The sequence below is a fragment of the Cebus imitator genome, unplaced genomic scaffold, assembly GCF_001604975.1.
Source record: "Cebus imitator isolate Cc_AM_T3 unplaced genomic scaffold, Cebus_imitator-1.0 Scaffold87, whole genome shotgun sequence".
Lineage (NCBI taxonomy): Eukaryota > Metazoa > Chordata > Mammalia > Primates > Cebidae > Cebus > Cebus imitator.
The window spans coordinates 2,156,153-2,173,454 of NW_016107402.1; the positions used below are offsets into that span (position 1 = coordinate 2,156,153).

At 46.2% G+C, this 17,302-nt stretch overlaps 1 protein-coding gene across 3 annotated transcripts in view; it reads right to left on the minus strand.

The window, feature by feature from the left end:
- Positions 1–17,302, minus strand: part of STPG1 (sperm tail PG-rich repeat containing 1) — a 58,092-nt gene that overhangs the window by 16,989 nt on the left and 23,801 nt on the right. For all 3 annotated transcript variants that reach the window (XM_017534569.2, XM_017534568.2, XM_037740656.1), the window contains 2 exons: positions 9,545–9,646; positions 5,063–5,233 (listed from right to left, as the gene is read on the minus strand). In XM_017534569.2, coding sequence (XP_017390058.1) covers positions 5,063–5,233; positions 9,545–9,646 — 273 coding nt within the window. The remainder of the gene's footprint in view (positions 1–5,062; positions 5,234–9,544; positions 9,647–17,302) is intronic.

Below are 17,302 nucleotides of genomic sequence, written 5' to 3' on the forward strand. Positions count from 1 at the left end.
GCTCACTGCAACCTCTGCCTCCCAGGCTCAAGCAATCCTCCCACCTCAAGCAATCCTCTCTCCTCAGCCTCCACAGTAGCAGGGACTACAGGCACATGCCACCACACCTGGCTAATTTTTTTGCATTTTTTGTAGAGATGGAGTTTCAGTATGTTTCTCAGGCTGATCTCGAACTCCTAGGCTCAAATGATCTGCCCACCTCGGCCTCCCAAAGTGCTGGGATTACAGGTGTGAGCCACTGCACCCGGTTTTCTGCTATTTTCACTGTTTTCAGGACACGTACCCCTACCAATCCCCATCCTCATTCCTAGGTGCATTGCTCACTGTTCAAACAGCCTTTCTATAAATGCAGCATTTGGGGCACACAACAAAATTGTATCATTTAAGATTGTGATCAGATTTGCAAGCACTCCCTTGTCTCAACTTTTCTGAACTGACCAGAAATTAAGAATTCTGGTCAACTCATGAAATACATTTGAGAGTGTGCAATGTGTCCAGAACTCTAAAAATAATAGGAAAAAAAAAACCCCTGAGATCATTCTTCTGTTACACATGGATCATAAATATTTTAAATGTCAATGTGCAGTCTCCTGTACTCATTGGAGAACAGAGGCAACACAAATTAAACCAGTGATTGCTGGGGATATTTACTGAATGAGTGAAACTATTTGCTAGGGCCAAGATGGTGTGATTTGCTGTGATACTCCTTTGTCAAAAAAAATGTTTCTTGAGAAATGCAGATGGCATTTTGATTTTGTGTTGACAAAGGTGGAGGAATTTAGCTTTTCTCAGGGCCTTAATGGCTAGACGGCATGCAGAGAGGGCAAACAAAGAGACCAGATGGGACAGGTTAATTACTGGACACGGGACTCGGGGGAGAGGAGCCAGGTTGCCAGAGAGAAGGTAATAACACAGTACCGAGGAAGAGGACTCAAATATACAAGTGAGGGATCGTGGCAGCAAAGGCAGAGAAAGGCTTTGGCAGACTTCAAAGCAGTGTGGCTAACAGGATTACTGCATTTCTACCCCCCACCACTTGACTCAACCATTGTTCTCCTGGCCTGAAAAAAAGCCACCTGTAGACAAAACAGCACTTCAGCTTTATTTTTCGCACAGACAGAAAAGCATCTGAAAAGGGGGCATTTTTGTATATGCTGAGTGTGCGTCACTGGAAGATCTCCCCATGAGGCCAGGAAAACAGTCAGCAGGTTAAAAAAGACGGAAGCAGATTTGTTGTATTGCCGTGGAAAGAAATCTAAGAAGCAAATGCATGTGTACTGTGTATATACAGCATAATGCTCATATTGGTGGAGGGACAGAGCAGAAGAGAATAGGAAAGAAATTGCACCTGGTTTTTCTTTGGTTTGGTTGTTTTTTTGAGATGGAGTCTCACTCTGCCACCCAGGCTGGAGTGCAGAGGCACGATGTTGGCTCACTGCAATATCCACTACCCAGCTTCAAGCAATTAATTCTCCTGCTTCAGCCTCCCCAGTAGCCAGGATTACAGGCATATGCCACCACACCTGGCCAATTTTTGTATTTTTAGTAGAGGCAGGGTTTCGCCATATTGGCCAGGCTGGTCTTGAACTCCTGACTTCAGGTGATCTGTACACGTTGGCCTCCCAAAGTGCTGGGATTACAGGTGTGAGCCACTGTGCCTGGCCTGCACCTAGCTTTTGATGCAGTGGTTTGCTTTGGGAAGTAGAATTATAAGGGACTTCCACTTCCTAATTCATGGGTTTCTGCAGGGCTTGAATACATTTTATGATGAGTGTGTATTATTTTCAGGGTCATATTAAGACAATAATGAACAAAAAACATGCACCTAAATGTATCTATTGGCAGAAGGACACAATTCTGACTTGGGAAGTGGTCACTTCTAGGTTAACAGCTGTATACTACTGGGAAGTTCTTCCTTTGATGAAATAAACATTGATTGGATGCTTACTGCATCCCAGGACCCATGCTGGTCATTGAAGACAGGAAGCAGGGTGAAGGAGCAGACACTGAGCTGGGGAGAATCACACAGGAAACACTGACTGTCGCATCCTTCAGGTACAACCGGGAGGCTGCAGAGAGAGGCAGCCACACGGACAGTCAGTGCCAGCGTCTGTCTCCCAAGCAGGCTGGTTCCCACTTGGGACTGGCAAAAGGGCAGTGGCTAAGCCCCTTCTGATCACTTTCTTGGACTACACCTTGTCCTCTCTCCTGTTAACACAGTAGTCTCCTCACTGGTTTTCCAGAACCCACTCTTCAACCCACACTGCAGTCCATTCACCACACAGCAGCTGGAAGGAGCTTTTTTCTTTTTGAGATGGAGTCTTGCTCTGTCACCTAGGCTGGAATGCAGTGATGTGATTCTGGCTCACTGCAACTTCTGCCTCCCAGGTTCAAGCGATTCTCCTGCCTCAGCCTCCCAAGTAGCTGGGACTACAGGTGCGTGACACCATGCCTGGCCAATTTTTTTTGTACTTTTAGTAGAGACAGGGTTTCATCTTGTTAGCCAGGATGGTCTCCATCTCCTGACCTCGTGATCCACTGCCTCAGCCTCCCAAAGTGCAGGGATTACCAGTGTGAGCCACCGCACCCAGCTGGAAGGAGCTTTTTAAAAAATACATCAGATCATACCACCCCACACCTCCAACCCATGAGGGGCTTCCTAGGATCCAGAGAACAAAATGTGAACTCCCTCCTGGGATCTTCAGGGCCCTGCATGAACTGGCTACTGCCTGTCTGGCACCCCCTTCTCCCCTCTCCTCCTAGCTCATGCTACACTAGCCATTCGACCTTCCTGTAGGTCCTTGTGGGCTGAGTTCCTTGCTGTCCCAGGACCTTTGCACATGCTGTTTCTCCAACCCTGGCTCCTCTTCAATCCTTGGGTCTCAGCCTTGGGGCCTCCTCTGACCGTCAAGTCCAAAGTATGTGGTATTGCCCACCTCCATATCCCCACATATTCTCTCTCAGGCTCCAGCTGTCCCTCAAAGTTGACCACGGTTTGAAATTATTTTGTTTGTGTACCTGTTCTTTTCTAAATTCCTCACTGGAATCTAAGCTGTATCATCAGCCTGGCACAGAAGAGCAACAGGATCCACAGAGGGAAGCCTGTCAGGGCTGGAACGAGGTGACTTTGCTCATTCCCCAGCTTTCCACCCCAGCCATCCACCAGTGCCTGCTGATGTGCAAATGATGCCTTCAAGCTGGGGAACTTGGGCAAGTCCCTTCACCTCTCTGAGCCTCAGCCTTCTCTTCTGTGAATTGGGAACAAGATAATCCACTTCATGGATTCACTTGTGAGTATTAAATATGATTAACACATCACTCTTAGACCAGCTCTTAGTACATGAGAAGTGTTCCCTACTCCTCCTCCTCCTCCTCCTTCTCCTTCTCCTCGTCATTTTCAGGCTCTGATTATGCCAAGGGAAGGCTGCCCAATATAGTAGCCACAGGCTGCATGTGGCTATTGGCCCTGGAAACATGGCTGGCCCAAATTAAGATGTGCTGGAAGAATAAAACACACACTGGATTTTAAAGACCAAAGACAAGGAAAATAATCTTCCTCAAACAGAAAATTAATAATTTTCATATTGATTAGTGTTGAAATGATAATATTTTGGATCTGCTGGTAAAAGGCATTACTCAAATTAATTTCATTGGTTCCTTTTTCTTTTTAGATGTGGCTACTGGAAAGTCTTCAGTGACTTCTGTGCCTCCCATTGTACTTCTAGTGGACAGTGCGAGCCTAGCAGGCACTTACAGTACTTTGGACACATATATAATTGCTTGGCTCCATCATAGAAGGTGGGCAGGATCTTTGTAGCCAGAAAATAATTATTATTTATAAATATTATGCAGGAAAAAAGGAAATGGTATAATCAATGTATACGATCAAAATAGTTTGAAAAATGGCATAATAACATTACTATCTTAAGTACAATTTGTATCTTAGGCACTTCAGAGAAATTTCACGTTCCTTGCCTTATGATCACCCCGTAGGGCGAGTAAAATTGATTCCATTTTACAGTGGGGGCTGTGACTTACTTACTTATCTCTTATTTAAGGTAAGTTAAGTATCTTAATTTGCTAACAAAGATGGCTCTACCAATCTCCATGTATTGTGCGGTCCTTGGGTGACCGCTGCTGTCCTGGGCATGCAGCATAGATTATCTCATTTAATATTTGCATTAACACTATGAGGTGAACATACATCCCCATTTTACAGATCAAGAAACTAAGTCCTGGAAAGGTTAAAGGACTTGCCCAAGGCCACACAGTTAGACAGTGGCAGAGACGAGAGCTAAACCAAACATCCTGAATCCATCTCTTAACCATCCACGCCATTCTGCCTCAGTGAATACAAAGTGATCATAGTTGGCATAGCAGGGCACGGCTGTTAAAACATGTATTTACTGACATGAAAGAAGTTTCTTTTCCCTAGAACTGAAAAAGTAAATCACTAGTGGCTGCAGATAAGTGGTAACTAATCCACCCATTGTTACAGATGAGAAAACTATGTCCCAGAAAGGCTACAGGACAAGACTAATTAGAGTATGTGTTTCTCAGGGCAGCGGTCTCTCCACAGCTTCATAATGGCCTCCATGTTGCCCACTTTGTTCTCTGGGGTCTACAAATTCCCTGTAAGAGTCTTGTACAGCTGGCTTGGCGCGATGGCTCATGCCTGTTATCCCAGCACTTTGGGAGGACAAGGCGGGTGGATCACAAGCTCAGGAGTTCAAGACCAGCCTGGTCAACATGGTGAAACCCCGTCTCTACTAAAAATACAAAAATTAGACGGGCGCGGTGGTGAGCGCTTGTAATCCCAGCTACTCGGGAAGCTGAGGCAGAAGAATCGCTTGAACCCCGGAGGCGGAGGTTACAGTGAGCCACTGCACTCTCAAAAAAAAAAAGAGTCTTATACAGCCTTAGGCACCCATTGGATAGTCAACAAATACTAACTGGCTTGACAACTGCATTAAAATGTGATGTCCCTAAGATCCCCTCTTCCTTTTATTTTAGTAAACCATTCATTTGATCTATATTTAGCAAGCATATGCAGGGTTCTTACATTGTAATAGTTTGGTGCAGGAGTTTCAAATTTGAGAACTTTCCTAAAGCTTGGCAACTGGAACATGCTGGAACACGAATTACTGAAGTCTCTCTTAGAAATAAAATCTGATGGGATAGTGTATGCATTCGCTGCAGGATATTTAGAAATGTTGGTGTCCAACCGGGCGCGCTATGAAGAGACAACCAAAAGAATCAGTATTGTCACATCATCCTGTGGCTCTGAAGGACAGATGTCAAAAAGATGGCGGCCAGCACAAGGTTTAAATGCATTTTATAAAAGGCGAATTTCTGGCAGGTAACAATGATAAACTGACCTCAGGCTTTGAGGATCTGCCCTTGGAAAATGCAAGTTCAGACCTGTACTCGCTTCTGTAAACTAACTCAAATTATTCATCTTCTGTTTGGGACTTGGCAAAAATGATTTTGCCATAACTGCATTTCCACCCAATCCTGTTCCAGGCCACTTACCCTTGACTCATCAGCTGTTGCGTAATTTATGTGATAGGAAGCTTCAGATGTTCTTCTCAGCCTAGGCTTTCTTCTGAGTAAAATCTCGCATCTTGTTTCTAAGGTTAAAATATCTGAACTGCCTAAGCAACAAGTTTGCTTCAAACAGAGCTCCAGGGGGCTTGCTGTCCACCCGTGCCTCCTACCCTCCACCAAATTACTGTTTTCATCAAATCTGACAGTATTTTCACTGTTTAACAAAACCAATCTCACTCCTTTCAGGAAGCCACGATAAATTATCTTCGGTTAAAAAACAAACAGAATCAATGTTTGTCAAAAGAACAGGGACAAAAGTCACAGAAACTCGGTGATACCATCACTTTCCCCTAAGATAGCATGGCAAGTACTGGAGTCTGATAAAACAAAAAATTTCCCACTATTTAATGGTTAAAAGCTTGAGAACGTTGCCCTGGATTTTCTCACTTGATAGGAATCAGTAACTGCACAAACACAGAAAGTGGTTGAGCCCAAAGGAAGGCAGTAGGGGCCCCCACTACTTCACTCTGTGCTTGGTGGTGATGGTTCTCAGTGTCTGGTTTATGGACCACCGCTGGCATGTGGGTGGGTGTAGCACCAGAAGCAGGGGTGTTCTTGTCCAGAGCCTAACCTGGGTTCAAGTCCCAGCTCGACCTCAACCTCTTCAGTACGGGAGTTAACTCCAAAGCTGGTCTGTTCCTTGAGTATCCAACTCTGCCAAACTCAAATTCCAATAAGAAATGGCTACATGCAGTGCGTAAGGATTTGCTGATGCTCCGAGAAGTAAGGTCACCCCAGCCTTGAACGTGTGCTTCACCTTTTTCATTCTGGCTAAGAGTTAACCAGTACCTTTCGGGGATTTTTGTGTTTAATCCTCATGACAACCCTGAGCAGTGGATCTTATGATTATCTCCACCTTACAGATGAGGAAGCTGGACTTCCTCAGCTAATTCAGGCAGAGGACCAGCATTCCTACCCAAGTAGTCGGCCTCCACTACGTGACATGGATCACATGGCTCATTCTAAAGAGGAATGGGTCAAGTGGTGATAGCAAGCCCACTCTGTCACTGACCCTTTTGGTTTAGAACACCTACGACTTACATTTTGAAAATGAAAAACTATTCTTCCCAAAAAAGTCCCAGTAGAGGCAATGTTTTATAAAGTATCGAAATAGAATTAGTCTCAGAGTGTGGCTACAGTGACATCACTCACCAACACTACACACCCCTTGGTTTTCTGCCAGGCCTGTGGCCTCCAATCTGGCCATAAGCTGGCATTTATGAGCCTGTCTCCAGCACCTACCAATTTTTCTAGAGCCACTCCTGCTGGCATGCAAATACAGAGAAGCCATCAAAGTCTCCACCCTCCTACCTCATTTACTTCTCCTAGTCAGTCCTGTGGAAGATTCTGGAGCAAAGATTCGGAATATACTAATAAAGCTCTTTATATCATTCGGACTTGGAGAGATGACAGGTCTTTCAAAATGTTGGATGTGGTTGTCTCAACAGTCATGAGGAGGTTTCTAAAATGTATAGACCCACAGTTTTCTGGTCAGCCTTATCCATAATCACATCCCTACTGGTCATTCCGATTTTTCTCTGATGAGGGCTACTTTTAATTCCCTCCGAGTCTTGGGATCTAGAAGTGGAGGAGGGGCTGAAGGTGAAAGTTACTGATAGAGGCAGTGGGTGGGAGGATACGAAATTCTCATCCAGTTCATCCAGGAAGGAGGTAAGATGCAGGGATCTCCTGATAAAGCTCCATCGACCGCTTCAGGCACCCACCCCAGGTACAGGACCTAAGTGTTTATACTTGAGTGTAACATAACTATAAATACAAATCCCCATATTTGTCAAAGGGAGGAGAAGAGGAAGCCTGAGCAACTCAAAGTCTACCTTCTTTGGAGTTTGGTTCTGAATTTTTTAAAGGCCTAAAAGGCATGGCTAGGTTCTACAACACTCAGATCTTTCCTAGGGCCCCCTCTCCTCCAGAGGGTCCGGCTTTTCATTTGGAAAGTTACTGCGTGCAAAGCCCAGTGGAGAACTGATTGCGTGCTCTGATTCAGTCTCTTTTTTGGCACCAAGAAGGAATGGGCAGTGCCATTATTTAGCAAAGAAGTTCTCGGAGAGAAAACCTAGGTGTTGCAGGAAGTATTGTTTGTGACTCAGGTGGTAACAATCATAATATTTAGCATGTTTATAGTGCTTTGCTGTTTCAAAGAGTATTTCACTCATTGCAACGTTAATTTGCCCAGTGCCTCCAGGGAGTCTCCACTTTCATGAGGCAACTGGGACACAGAAGGGTGACGTGCTTGAGGTCACGTCAAGAAGCCACAGCTGAGTCAGAATCAGGTCTTAAGTCTTGTCTTCTAAGCCAGGACTTCATGAGACGGCACTTCTTTTGAGTTTCTGTCCCAGCAGCGCTGGTGGTAGAATAATAGGTAGAGGCATGGCTGTTGTGTGAACCTGCCGAGGCCATGCACAGACTCAGCTTCTTCAGTAATGGGGAGTTCACTCCAAAGCTGGTCTGTTCCTTGAATATCCATCTCAGCCAAATTTGAATTCCAATAAGACGTGGCTACATTCAGTGTGTCTTAAATGGTCCCTTTGTGTGGTTTAAAAAAAAAAATCAGGCTGGGCACGGTGGCTCACACCTATTATCCCAGCACTTTGGGAGGCCCAGGGAGGCAGATCATGAGGTCAGGGGTTTGAGACCAGCCTGGCCAACATGGTGAAACCCCATCCCCTCTAAAAATACAAAAATTAGCTGGCTATGGTGGCAGCCACCTGTAGTTCCAGCTACTTGGGAGGCTGAGGCAGGAGAACTGCTTGAGCCCAGGAGGTGCAGGTTGCAGTGAGTCTAGACTGTGCCATTGCACTCCAGTCTGGGCAGCAGAGCAAGACTCCATCTCAAAATAAATAAATAAATAAAAATTCCAATGTCAGGGCATCATAATACATCTGTGCAAGAAATTATTACAACTTTTTAAAAGAGATAAGATAGCATATGTTTGTTAATTTAATGTTAGAGTCTGGGCTTACTTTCTTTTTCACCTGTTTTTGAGACAGTCTCCCTCTATCAGGAGTGTGATAGTGGTAGTGCAATCATATTTCACTGCAGCCTCAACCTCCTGGGCTCAAGCGGTCCTCCCACCTCAGCCTCCCGAGTAGCTGGGACTATAGGCACACATCACCACTCCTGGCTAATTTTTAAATTATTTTGTAGAGGTGGGGGTCTCACTATGTTGCCCAAGCTGGTCTTGAACTCCTGGGCTTAAGTGATCCTCCTGCATTGGCCTCCCAAAGTGCTGGCATTATAGGCATGAGCCACCGTGCCTGTCCACTTCTCGCCCTTCTTCATCAAGCAGCCTTACCCTAGTTTGTATCTTTCCCTTTGCTGTATCTATTTTTCTTGACCATTGATAAATATTTTTAAGAAGCCCCTCTTTGCCCAACTCCGGTCAGGGTCATTGGCAATTCATATAGCTACTTAATTGTTACAGTCCTCAACAAAAATAAAGTTCCATCTCTTACAAAGAGAAGGAACGGGGGCGGGGCCAGGACATTTCAGGCCCACTGCCGTCTTTCTCTTTAGTCCTATCAGACTTCTCAATACTTTGACAACCCAATGAGATTAAGCATTGTAAAAATCCTATTACAATAAGATGTGTAAGAGTAACAATTTCCTGACATGCCTAAGAATCTCAGGAAAATCCTTGCTTAGTCCACTCAGTGATGACAAAATTGGTTTGGTAGGATCAAGTTCTGAATATTCCTCTGGCTTCTCTTCCCACCCTGGCAATGGGTGAAGCTGGGAAAAAGTTACTTAGAGACACAAGGTCCAATTTATCTGCATGAAATTTGAGGAGGCAGTGACTCTCCTAATTAGAACCATGGGCCTTTGGAGAGAAAGGACCAGATGTCCAATATATAATTATGCAATGAATGAAGGAAATTACGGACCAGTTCATGCTTTACTCAAGAGAAGTGGCTCTCACCGTCGAGGGAAACGTGCATGTTCCTTTCTTGGACAATGAGACACTGTTGGACACGGGCGACTGGTGAATGACATTGTAGGACCCAGGACCTGGGATATCATTCTGAAAGGGAAGAGAAGGTGGCATCATCAAGACACTTCAGTTCCATTGTGCTTTCCCACAGGCTCTACCTCCATTCACACTAAGCCTCACTGGAATTGCACAGCACAGGCGCTACCGTCACTTGGCGAGTGACAGCCTGGCTCCACCATTTCCTGACTTGCCCGCTCAGTTACCAAGGGGTGGGGCTGGAATTCCAATCCAGACTAGGACTCCCAAAGCCCTTGCTCTTTCCACTATGCCATGATGAATTCTAAAAGAACATGGTTATTTTTTCACGTCATTAGAGAAATGGGCATAAAATGGGACACTGGACGTGGCTGAGGAGCAAGGCAGTGTGCAGCGATTGGGTAAGCCAAACCTACGGCAAGGGAAGGGTGAGTGACTGCACGTTCGCCCCACCCCACCTGACTCAGCTTCCTCCTCGGCCTTTCAGAAGAGAAACCAGGGAGTGTTTCTGTTTACAAAGCAAAATGAAACAAAAACAACCTTCATCCCAAACAAGGCCGTTTCTAACTCAGACAAAAAGAGGCAAGCTCTTGAGGCTCAAATGCTGCATGGTGCAGGCATGTGAGAGAGGAATAAACAAGAGGTCGATTCCAAGTTCATTTCTGCTGCAGCAGCTCATTGGGCTTCCATCGCATTTCCCATGCTGGTGACCAGGGGGAAGTCAATGCTGACAGAAGCTGGCCGAGCATGCGGTATGAGATGCTAAGGATGCTCCCCTGTCGCAAGACGTTCCTGGGGCCTGCTTGGTGCCAGAAGTTTTTCAGTTTGTCTCATTTTCACCATCGGCCAGTGAGGGAGGGATTATTGTCCCCATTTGATAGACGGAGACACTGAGGGCACATGGAGATGAATTTGCCCACGTCCCACTGCTGTAAGTGGCAGTACCTGACTTCAGTGCTAAGTGCACGGTGTGTGCCGTCTCGTTTACTCCTCACACAAGCCTTTTACGATGAGGTATGGTCAGGGCCACTTTAAGGCAAGTGAGGCCCTGAGACACTGGGCCATAGCTAGTAAGTGGCAAACCCCAGAGCTGGGCCCAGACAGCACGACTCCAGACCTTGCTCTCTCTAATCTCTGCCACTCAGGCCTGGCCTGTCTCCCCTGTCCTCCTGCCTTCCTTAGGGTAGAAAGCTCAAGGCACCATCAGTGCCTTCCAGGACTTTCCATTCTGGCTGGGCAGTGTGTAATTACGGTTTTATATAAGGGATCGGGTTGAAGTGCTATTCACAGGTTCTTCTGTGCTGACTTTTAAATTCAGTGAGTCCTTTCACCCTTGCCCCATGGCAGGTGGGGACAGGGGAGCTGATTCCTGCTTTAGGTGAAAATGATCCTGGTAGACAGAAGCGGAACTGGCTGTCATGGAGGGTGAGGCAGGCAGCAGGAGGCGCTGCGGGGCCAGGTACTCCAGCACCCCAGGCCGAGAGCTCAGGAGAACCCTGGTGTGGATGCAGATGCGAAGGGCCACGGGGAGACAAGGAAGAGACTTTTCCAGGCAGCTGCTAAAGGGAAAGCATCAATTTACCGAGAGCTCATTGCGTGCCATGCATTTTCCTGAGGACTTTACATGTACTATTAGCTCGCTCAGTCTCCATTTGAAAGAAGTTGGTGACGAAAGAGATAAGACCCACATAACTACTAAATGTCAGAGCCAGAACGGAGGCGCTCTGACCAGAGTCTGCTTTTAACCACGAAACCAAACTAACTCTCAAATGAGATTGTGTAGGATTAAAAAACAAAAAACCGGTCAGGCGCAGTGGCTCACGCCTGTAATCCCAGCACTTTGGGAGGCCGAGGCGGGCAGATCATGAGGTCAGAGATCGAGACCATCCTGGCTGACATGGTGAAACCCCGTCTCTACTAAAAATACACAAAATTAGCTGGGCGTGGCGGCACCTGCCTGTAGCCCCAGCTACTTGGGAGGTTAAGGCAAGAGAATCTCTTGAACCCGGGAGGCGGAGGTTGCAGTGAGCCAAGATTGTGCCACTGCTCTCCAGCCTGGGCGACAGAGCAAGACTTCGTCTTAAAAAAAAAACAAAAAACAAACAAACAAAAAACACCACTGGCTTATGAATCAGAATTTCGTCTCAGTGCTGCTACAAGCTAAGTGATTATTGAGCAACTCATCTCTCTGGGCTTCCCTGTTTGTAAGTCCAAGGTGCTGGGCCTGGGGGTGCTTTTGAGCTTCCAGAGTCCCTGCATCTAGCAAAGCTGACACAGGAAGTGTCACTGTGACTTTTCTAAGTTTAAATAGTAGATAGTGAAGACACACACCTCCAGCTCTCGGTCTATCACCACACTCTCAACCTGACCATCAGTTGGGAAGAATTTTCTGAGCACTTATATGTGTCTGAGGAGCTAGGGTTTCCAGATAAAATACATGCTCCAAATGCCTGCTCCATCCTACTGTCCAGTTAAATTAGAATTTCAGATAAACTGCACATGGTGATTTTGGCATAAGTATATCCCATGCAATATTTGGAATATACTTGTACTAATAAAGTTGCCATTTATCTGAAATTCTAATTTAACTAAACATCTTATATTTTCATTTGCTGAAGCTCACAACCTTCCCGGGTTTTAATCACACTTTAATTCTGCCACATTGCAAACTGGCTTGAGTCCAGGACGAATGGGAAGCAGGCTGTTACCACTCAGCCTGGAGAAGTGGAGCGCTGCTTGTGTGATCTTAGTGAGCAAAAACAGTCCTCCAGGCAGCAGCAGCTGGAGCTGGCTGTGGCAGCTTGTGAGGACAACTGTTAAAAATTCCAAAATGTTGCTGGTACTGGCTTGCAATTGGCCAGGTGGGAGTATTTACACCACAAAAAGGGGCAGATGCTGCATCCCAGCACTTTTCTTTGAGGAGGGTACGTGGTGGTTGACCAGCACGCCACCACCTGCATGCAGCACCTAAGCAGGTCTCTGGGAGGGAAACATCAAGCATTCTCCGGCAACTTGAAGAGGCGGGTGGGTGGCATCCTCGGAGAGACCGTTCGCCTGTGCGGGAACAGTTCCTGCGACTGACATCCTGTGACTTGGATGAATTTAGGCCTCTCAGAGCAAACCCCAGAGAACAAGAATCCAAGTTATGACTGGTGTGAACTTAGCCACTCCTCGATTTCTTGGCAAAAACCAAATAAACCAACAAAATAAAAACATCATGTGAGGGAGGGAGAAGGGAAGAGAACTCAGGTTTACTAGCGCTCTACGGAAGCCTGGTGCCAGAGGGCCTAGCCACTGCCTCCCTCACTGCCTCTCAGTGTGAGGATTAAAGAGGTCAATACACACAAAGCAGGCGGAACGGCGCAGACGCAGCCTGCCGTCACCATCATCACCACCATCCCCACACATGATGCTGCCTGTCACTACCTCCACGGAGCCAGGACCCTCCCTCAGGAGTCACAAACCTTCAGAGTGGGACTGAGCAGCTTATTAGCAGCCCCGTGAAGTCCCCTGAGTGAGATGGGGACAAAAATACAATTCAGCAGAGAGTGATTGAAAGCTGCTGTGCATCAGGACCTGTGCCTAGAGTGGAAGATACAGGCGCAACCTGTGAGCAGCTCACAAGGTCTAGATATGGGATGAAGGAGATGCATCACAACCGTGCTAAAGGATGGATGTGTGCTTGCAACTCGATGGGAAATGCACAGTCTTGAGCTGTGGTCATTCAACCCACTTTTGAGGGATCTGTGGGGTCTGGAAAGGACAGCAATGACTGCTGTTCGAGGATCCCCTAGGCAGGTGCTGGAGAGAAGGTAGCACACACATTAGCTTCGTGTCAAGGGCGTAAGATGGGCTGTGGGAAGTGCTTCCACCTGGGGAAGATGCTGGGGAGACAGGGTCTGAGGAGCAGGAGCTGCCACCTGGTTCATCCTCACTCTGCCCGGCCTTGACTGCATAAGCTACTTCACCTTCGCTTCATCTCAGGATCATTATCTGAGAAGTGTGGATGATGGTGGGATTTAGCTCACAGGGTTATTATGGAGATTAAGTGAGGCAATAAATGCAAAGGTCTTTGAGGGGTACCTGGCATGTCATCAGTGCCAGTCCAGAGTTTGCCGACCCCTTAGGAGGGGGTCCTGGTGACTGACACGGAGAAGTCAGGCTTCACACAGAGCAGGGCACAGGGCAGACCCTACTGTGGGTCAAATATGCAGCTGAGGGCACCCTTGAGGCAGCTGTCCCCTTGTACATGGTGACCTCTGCAAACTGAACTTCCTTTCATTTAAACATCCCTGGTCTAGTGTCATATCACATTAATAAGTGAACAATATTAACTTTGTTCGATTTCACCGCAAATTAACCACCGGCTGGCTTACTATTTGGGAGGGTAGATTTACTGCCGGGCTATGTATGTGGTATTAATATATATTTTTAGACTATGCCCATCTAGCGTACATGGTCCCTATGTTCTACCAGTATTTATTTATTCAAGCCTGAAAGGGGTGAGGTTTAGAACCACGAAACAGTCATTCCTGACAAGGGCTTACCTACCTATTACAACATCTTTATTTTTAGGATGAGGAAACAGAGAAGCAAAGACATGAAGTGGTGACCTTAGGGTACTCAGTTTGGAAGACAGTGACCACAATCCAGGGTGAAGTGGGGACAGAACCAGGGAGACCGGGGAGGAAAATGTCCCGCAGGCTGCTGGGCTGTGCTGTGTCACAGATTAGTTAGGCATGTCTCTTCATGCACGCAAAGTCACCAGCACATCTGTAAATAACTCGAGAATGTTCAGGAAAACAGACTTCATTTCTAGCAGCCAAAATTGCCAGTCCAGACACTGAGCTCTGTGAAGGATTCCTTGCACCCAGCAGTAAGATTCTCACGGGGAATGTGAGCTGGGCCACGAGGCCCTGACAGTTCACTGCAAAGTTAGCCTGATAAGGTAAGTGCACATTCCCAAGGGCACTGATTCTCCATGTCAAAGATGTGTCCAGGGGACCGCAGGACTCCTGTGGGGAGGCAGCCATGTTCCATCAGGAGCAAGGGTGTGCGTGGCTAATGCTTTAAGAAGGGTGGTGAGGCGCTGGAGTTTTAAAATCGGTTTTTAATTTGTATTGCCTCACTAAATGATTGGGTGATGTCAAACAAGATCTTTAACTGCCAATGCTCATTTCCTTCAGGAAAAATGAGAATGAGCATAGAGTAGGATTTTGCTTTTCTGTTTTTATACCTTGAGGAGATCTCAAAAATTACATAATCCAAATTTTATGTTTCAGCTGAGGAAACTGAAGCCTAGAAAGGTCAAGTGACTGGTTTAAAGGCCCACAGCCAGTGACAGAGTAGGACACAGAACGCCTGATTTATGGATCCCATGCCCTTTCCATAAAATCTCATGCTTAGTTATAAAATGCTTGCAAATGCTTAGATGAAAGTTTTCATGTTGTCAAGTAATACGACCACATTTGAAAAGTTGGAACCTAGTCTCAGCAATTTGTCTATATTCGATGCTGCCTATAGGTTTGGCTCCCTGCCCTGTGGTTCCTTCAGTTGAAAATGTTCTGAAAAGCAATCATCTTTTAAAAGATGAACTTTACAAGTCAGCCTGTTTGGTTTCTGAATTTGAGTGTTCAGAACTAGATCACAGAGCTTGGGGCCCCACATGTTAGCTGACATCCTCCCCTGTCTTCAGCTTGGTCTGTTTTGCTGAGGCCTTTTCAGAAACTTGCTGACTTTTGCAGGCCAAATTTACAGCTTTGCAGGCCACAAAGGCAGGCGTGGTGCAGTATGTGGAAACAGCAAGAGGCTTTGGAGTGAACTAGACCAGGGCCGAGGTCTAATTCTTTAACATTGATTCAGCATGCATTTATTCTGAGCCTCTTATGTGCCAAACCCTGCGTTGTGTGACCTTGGGTGGGTCATTTAACTTCACTAAGCCTCAATTTCCTCTTGTGTTAAATTAAAATAACAAACCCTTCCTTTCAACATTGTTCTGAGGATTAGAAATAAAAGTACACATAGTAAAGCTAAGTAAGTGGTGGCTGCTATTATTTTTATCAGAGGCTGGGCTGCAAATATCCTAGAGATGAACAATATATTACCATTGACAAATGGGAAATCAGACAGAAAATGGGAATGAGCCAAACAGTGGTAAAACCCCATCTCCACTAAAAATACAAAATTTAGCCAGACTCGGTGGCAGGCACCTGTAATCCCAGCTACTCAGGATGCTGAGGCAGGAGAATCGCTTGAACCCGAAAGGCGTAGGTTGCAGTAAGCCAAGATCATGCCACTGCACTCCAGCCTGGGGGACAAGAGCGAGACTTTGGCTCAAAAGAAACAAACAAAAAACAGAGAAACTAGAGAGAGAAGAAAACTCCTAAGCGAATATGTATCATCTTTGGAGAAAATCTACAAGTTATCTAAAACTGTGTGTGTGGTGTGTGTGAGTGTGTTTGTGTGTATACACTCTATTCTTTATTATTTGCTTTCTTAGAATCCTAAAATATCAGAAGTGGAAGAAACTTAAAACATTCTCTAGTTCAGTGTTCTCATCTACCAAGGAGGAATCATGCTGAGGCCACCAGGGCTGGCCGAGGCCCCTCACTCCATGCCTTGGCTCTGTTCAGAGCCTAGATCTCCTCATTCCCTCTCTGCCATCTGGGGAAGGTGATAGGATAAAAGCCATTTTTAGAGTGCAGTAAAAGGTATCTGAAATGATTACTCCTCCAAAAGAACATCATTCCAAAGGTCTTGCTTAAATGAATGAAGGAATGAAAAACTTTTTAGACTCTAAGGACGCCTGTGTGTTGCTTCTGCCCCCTGCTGGTGAGAGAGGAGACAGTCAGGTCCCAGAAATCTCAAAGATTAAATAAGGTTGGGTCAGGAACCACGCATAACTTTCCAGATTAGACAGGAAGAGATGCGGCAAGATTTAAGGAAGGGGTCGGCGGTGGGTAACACAGGAACATGATAACACATTTTTTTTTTTTTAAGATGGAGCCTCAGTCTTTGCCCAGGCTGGAGTGCAGTGGCACAATCTTGGCTCACTGCAACCTCCACCTCCCAGGTTCAAGCTGATTCTCCTGCCTCAGACTCCAAAGTAGTTGAGATTACAGGTGCGTGCCACCACTCCTGGCTAATTTTTGCATTTTTAGTAGAGATGGGGTTTCACCCCATTGGCCAGGCTGGTCTCGAGCTCCTGACCTCAGGTAATCTGTCCACCTTGGCCTCCTAAAGTGCTGGGATTACAGGTGTGAGCCACGGCACCCAGCCAATAACACATTAAGGATTTTTTTTTTTTTTTTTTTGAGATGGAGTCTTGCTCTCTTGCCCAGGCTGGAGTGCAGTGGTGGGATCTTGGCTCACTGCAACCTCCGCCTCCTGGATTCAAGCAATTCTCCTGCCTCAGCCTCCTGAGTAGCAGGGATTATAGGTGTGAGCCACTGCGCCCGGCCAGAAGTGTTTTTTTTTTTTTTTAAAAAAAGGAGGGCATTCCTTGTTACAAAGGTAATTTTTTTTTCCACACAGGGTCTCTCTCACTCTGTCACCCAGGCTGGAGTACAGTTGCGCTATCTCAGCTCACTGCAGCCTCAGCCTCCCAGGTTCAGATGATTCTCTCTCCTCGGCCTCTTGTGTAGCTGGGACTGCAGGCACACACCACTACATCCAGCTAATTAAAAAAATTTTTTTTTTTCTTATAGAGAT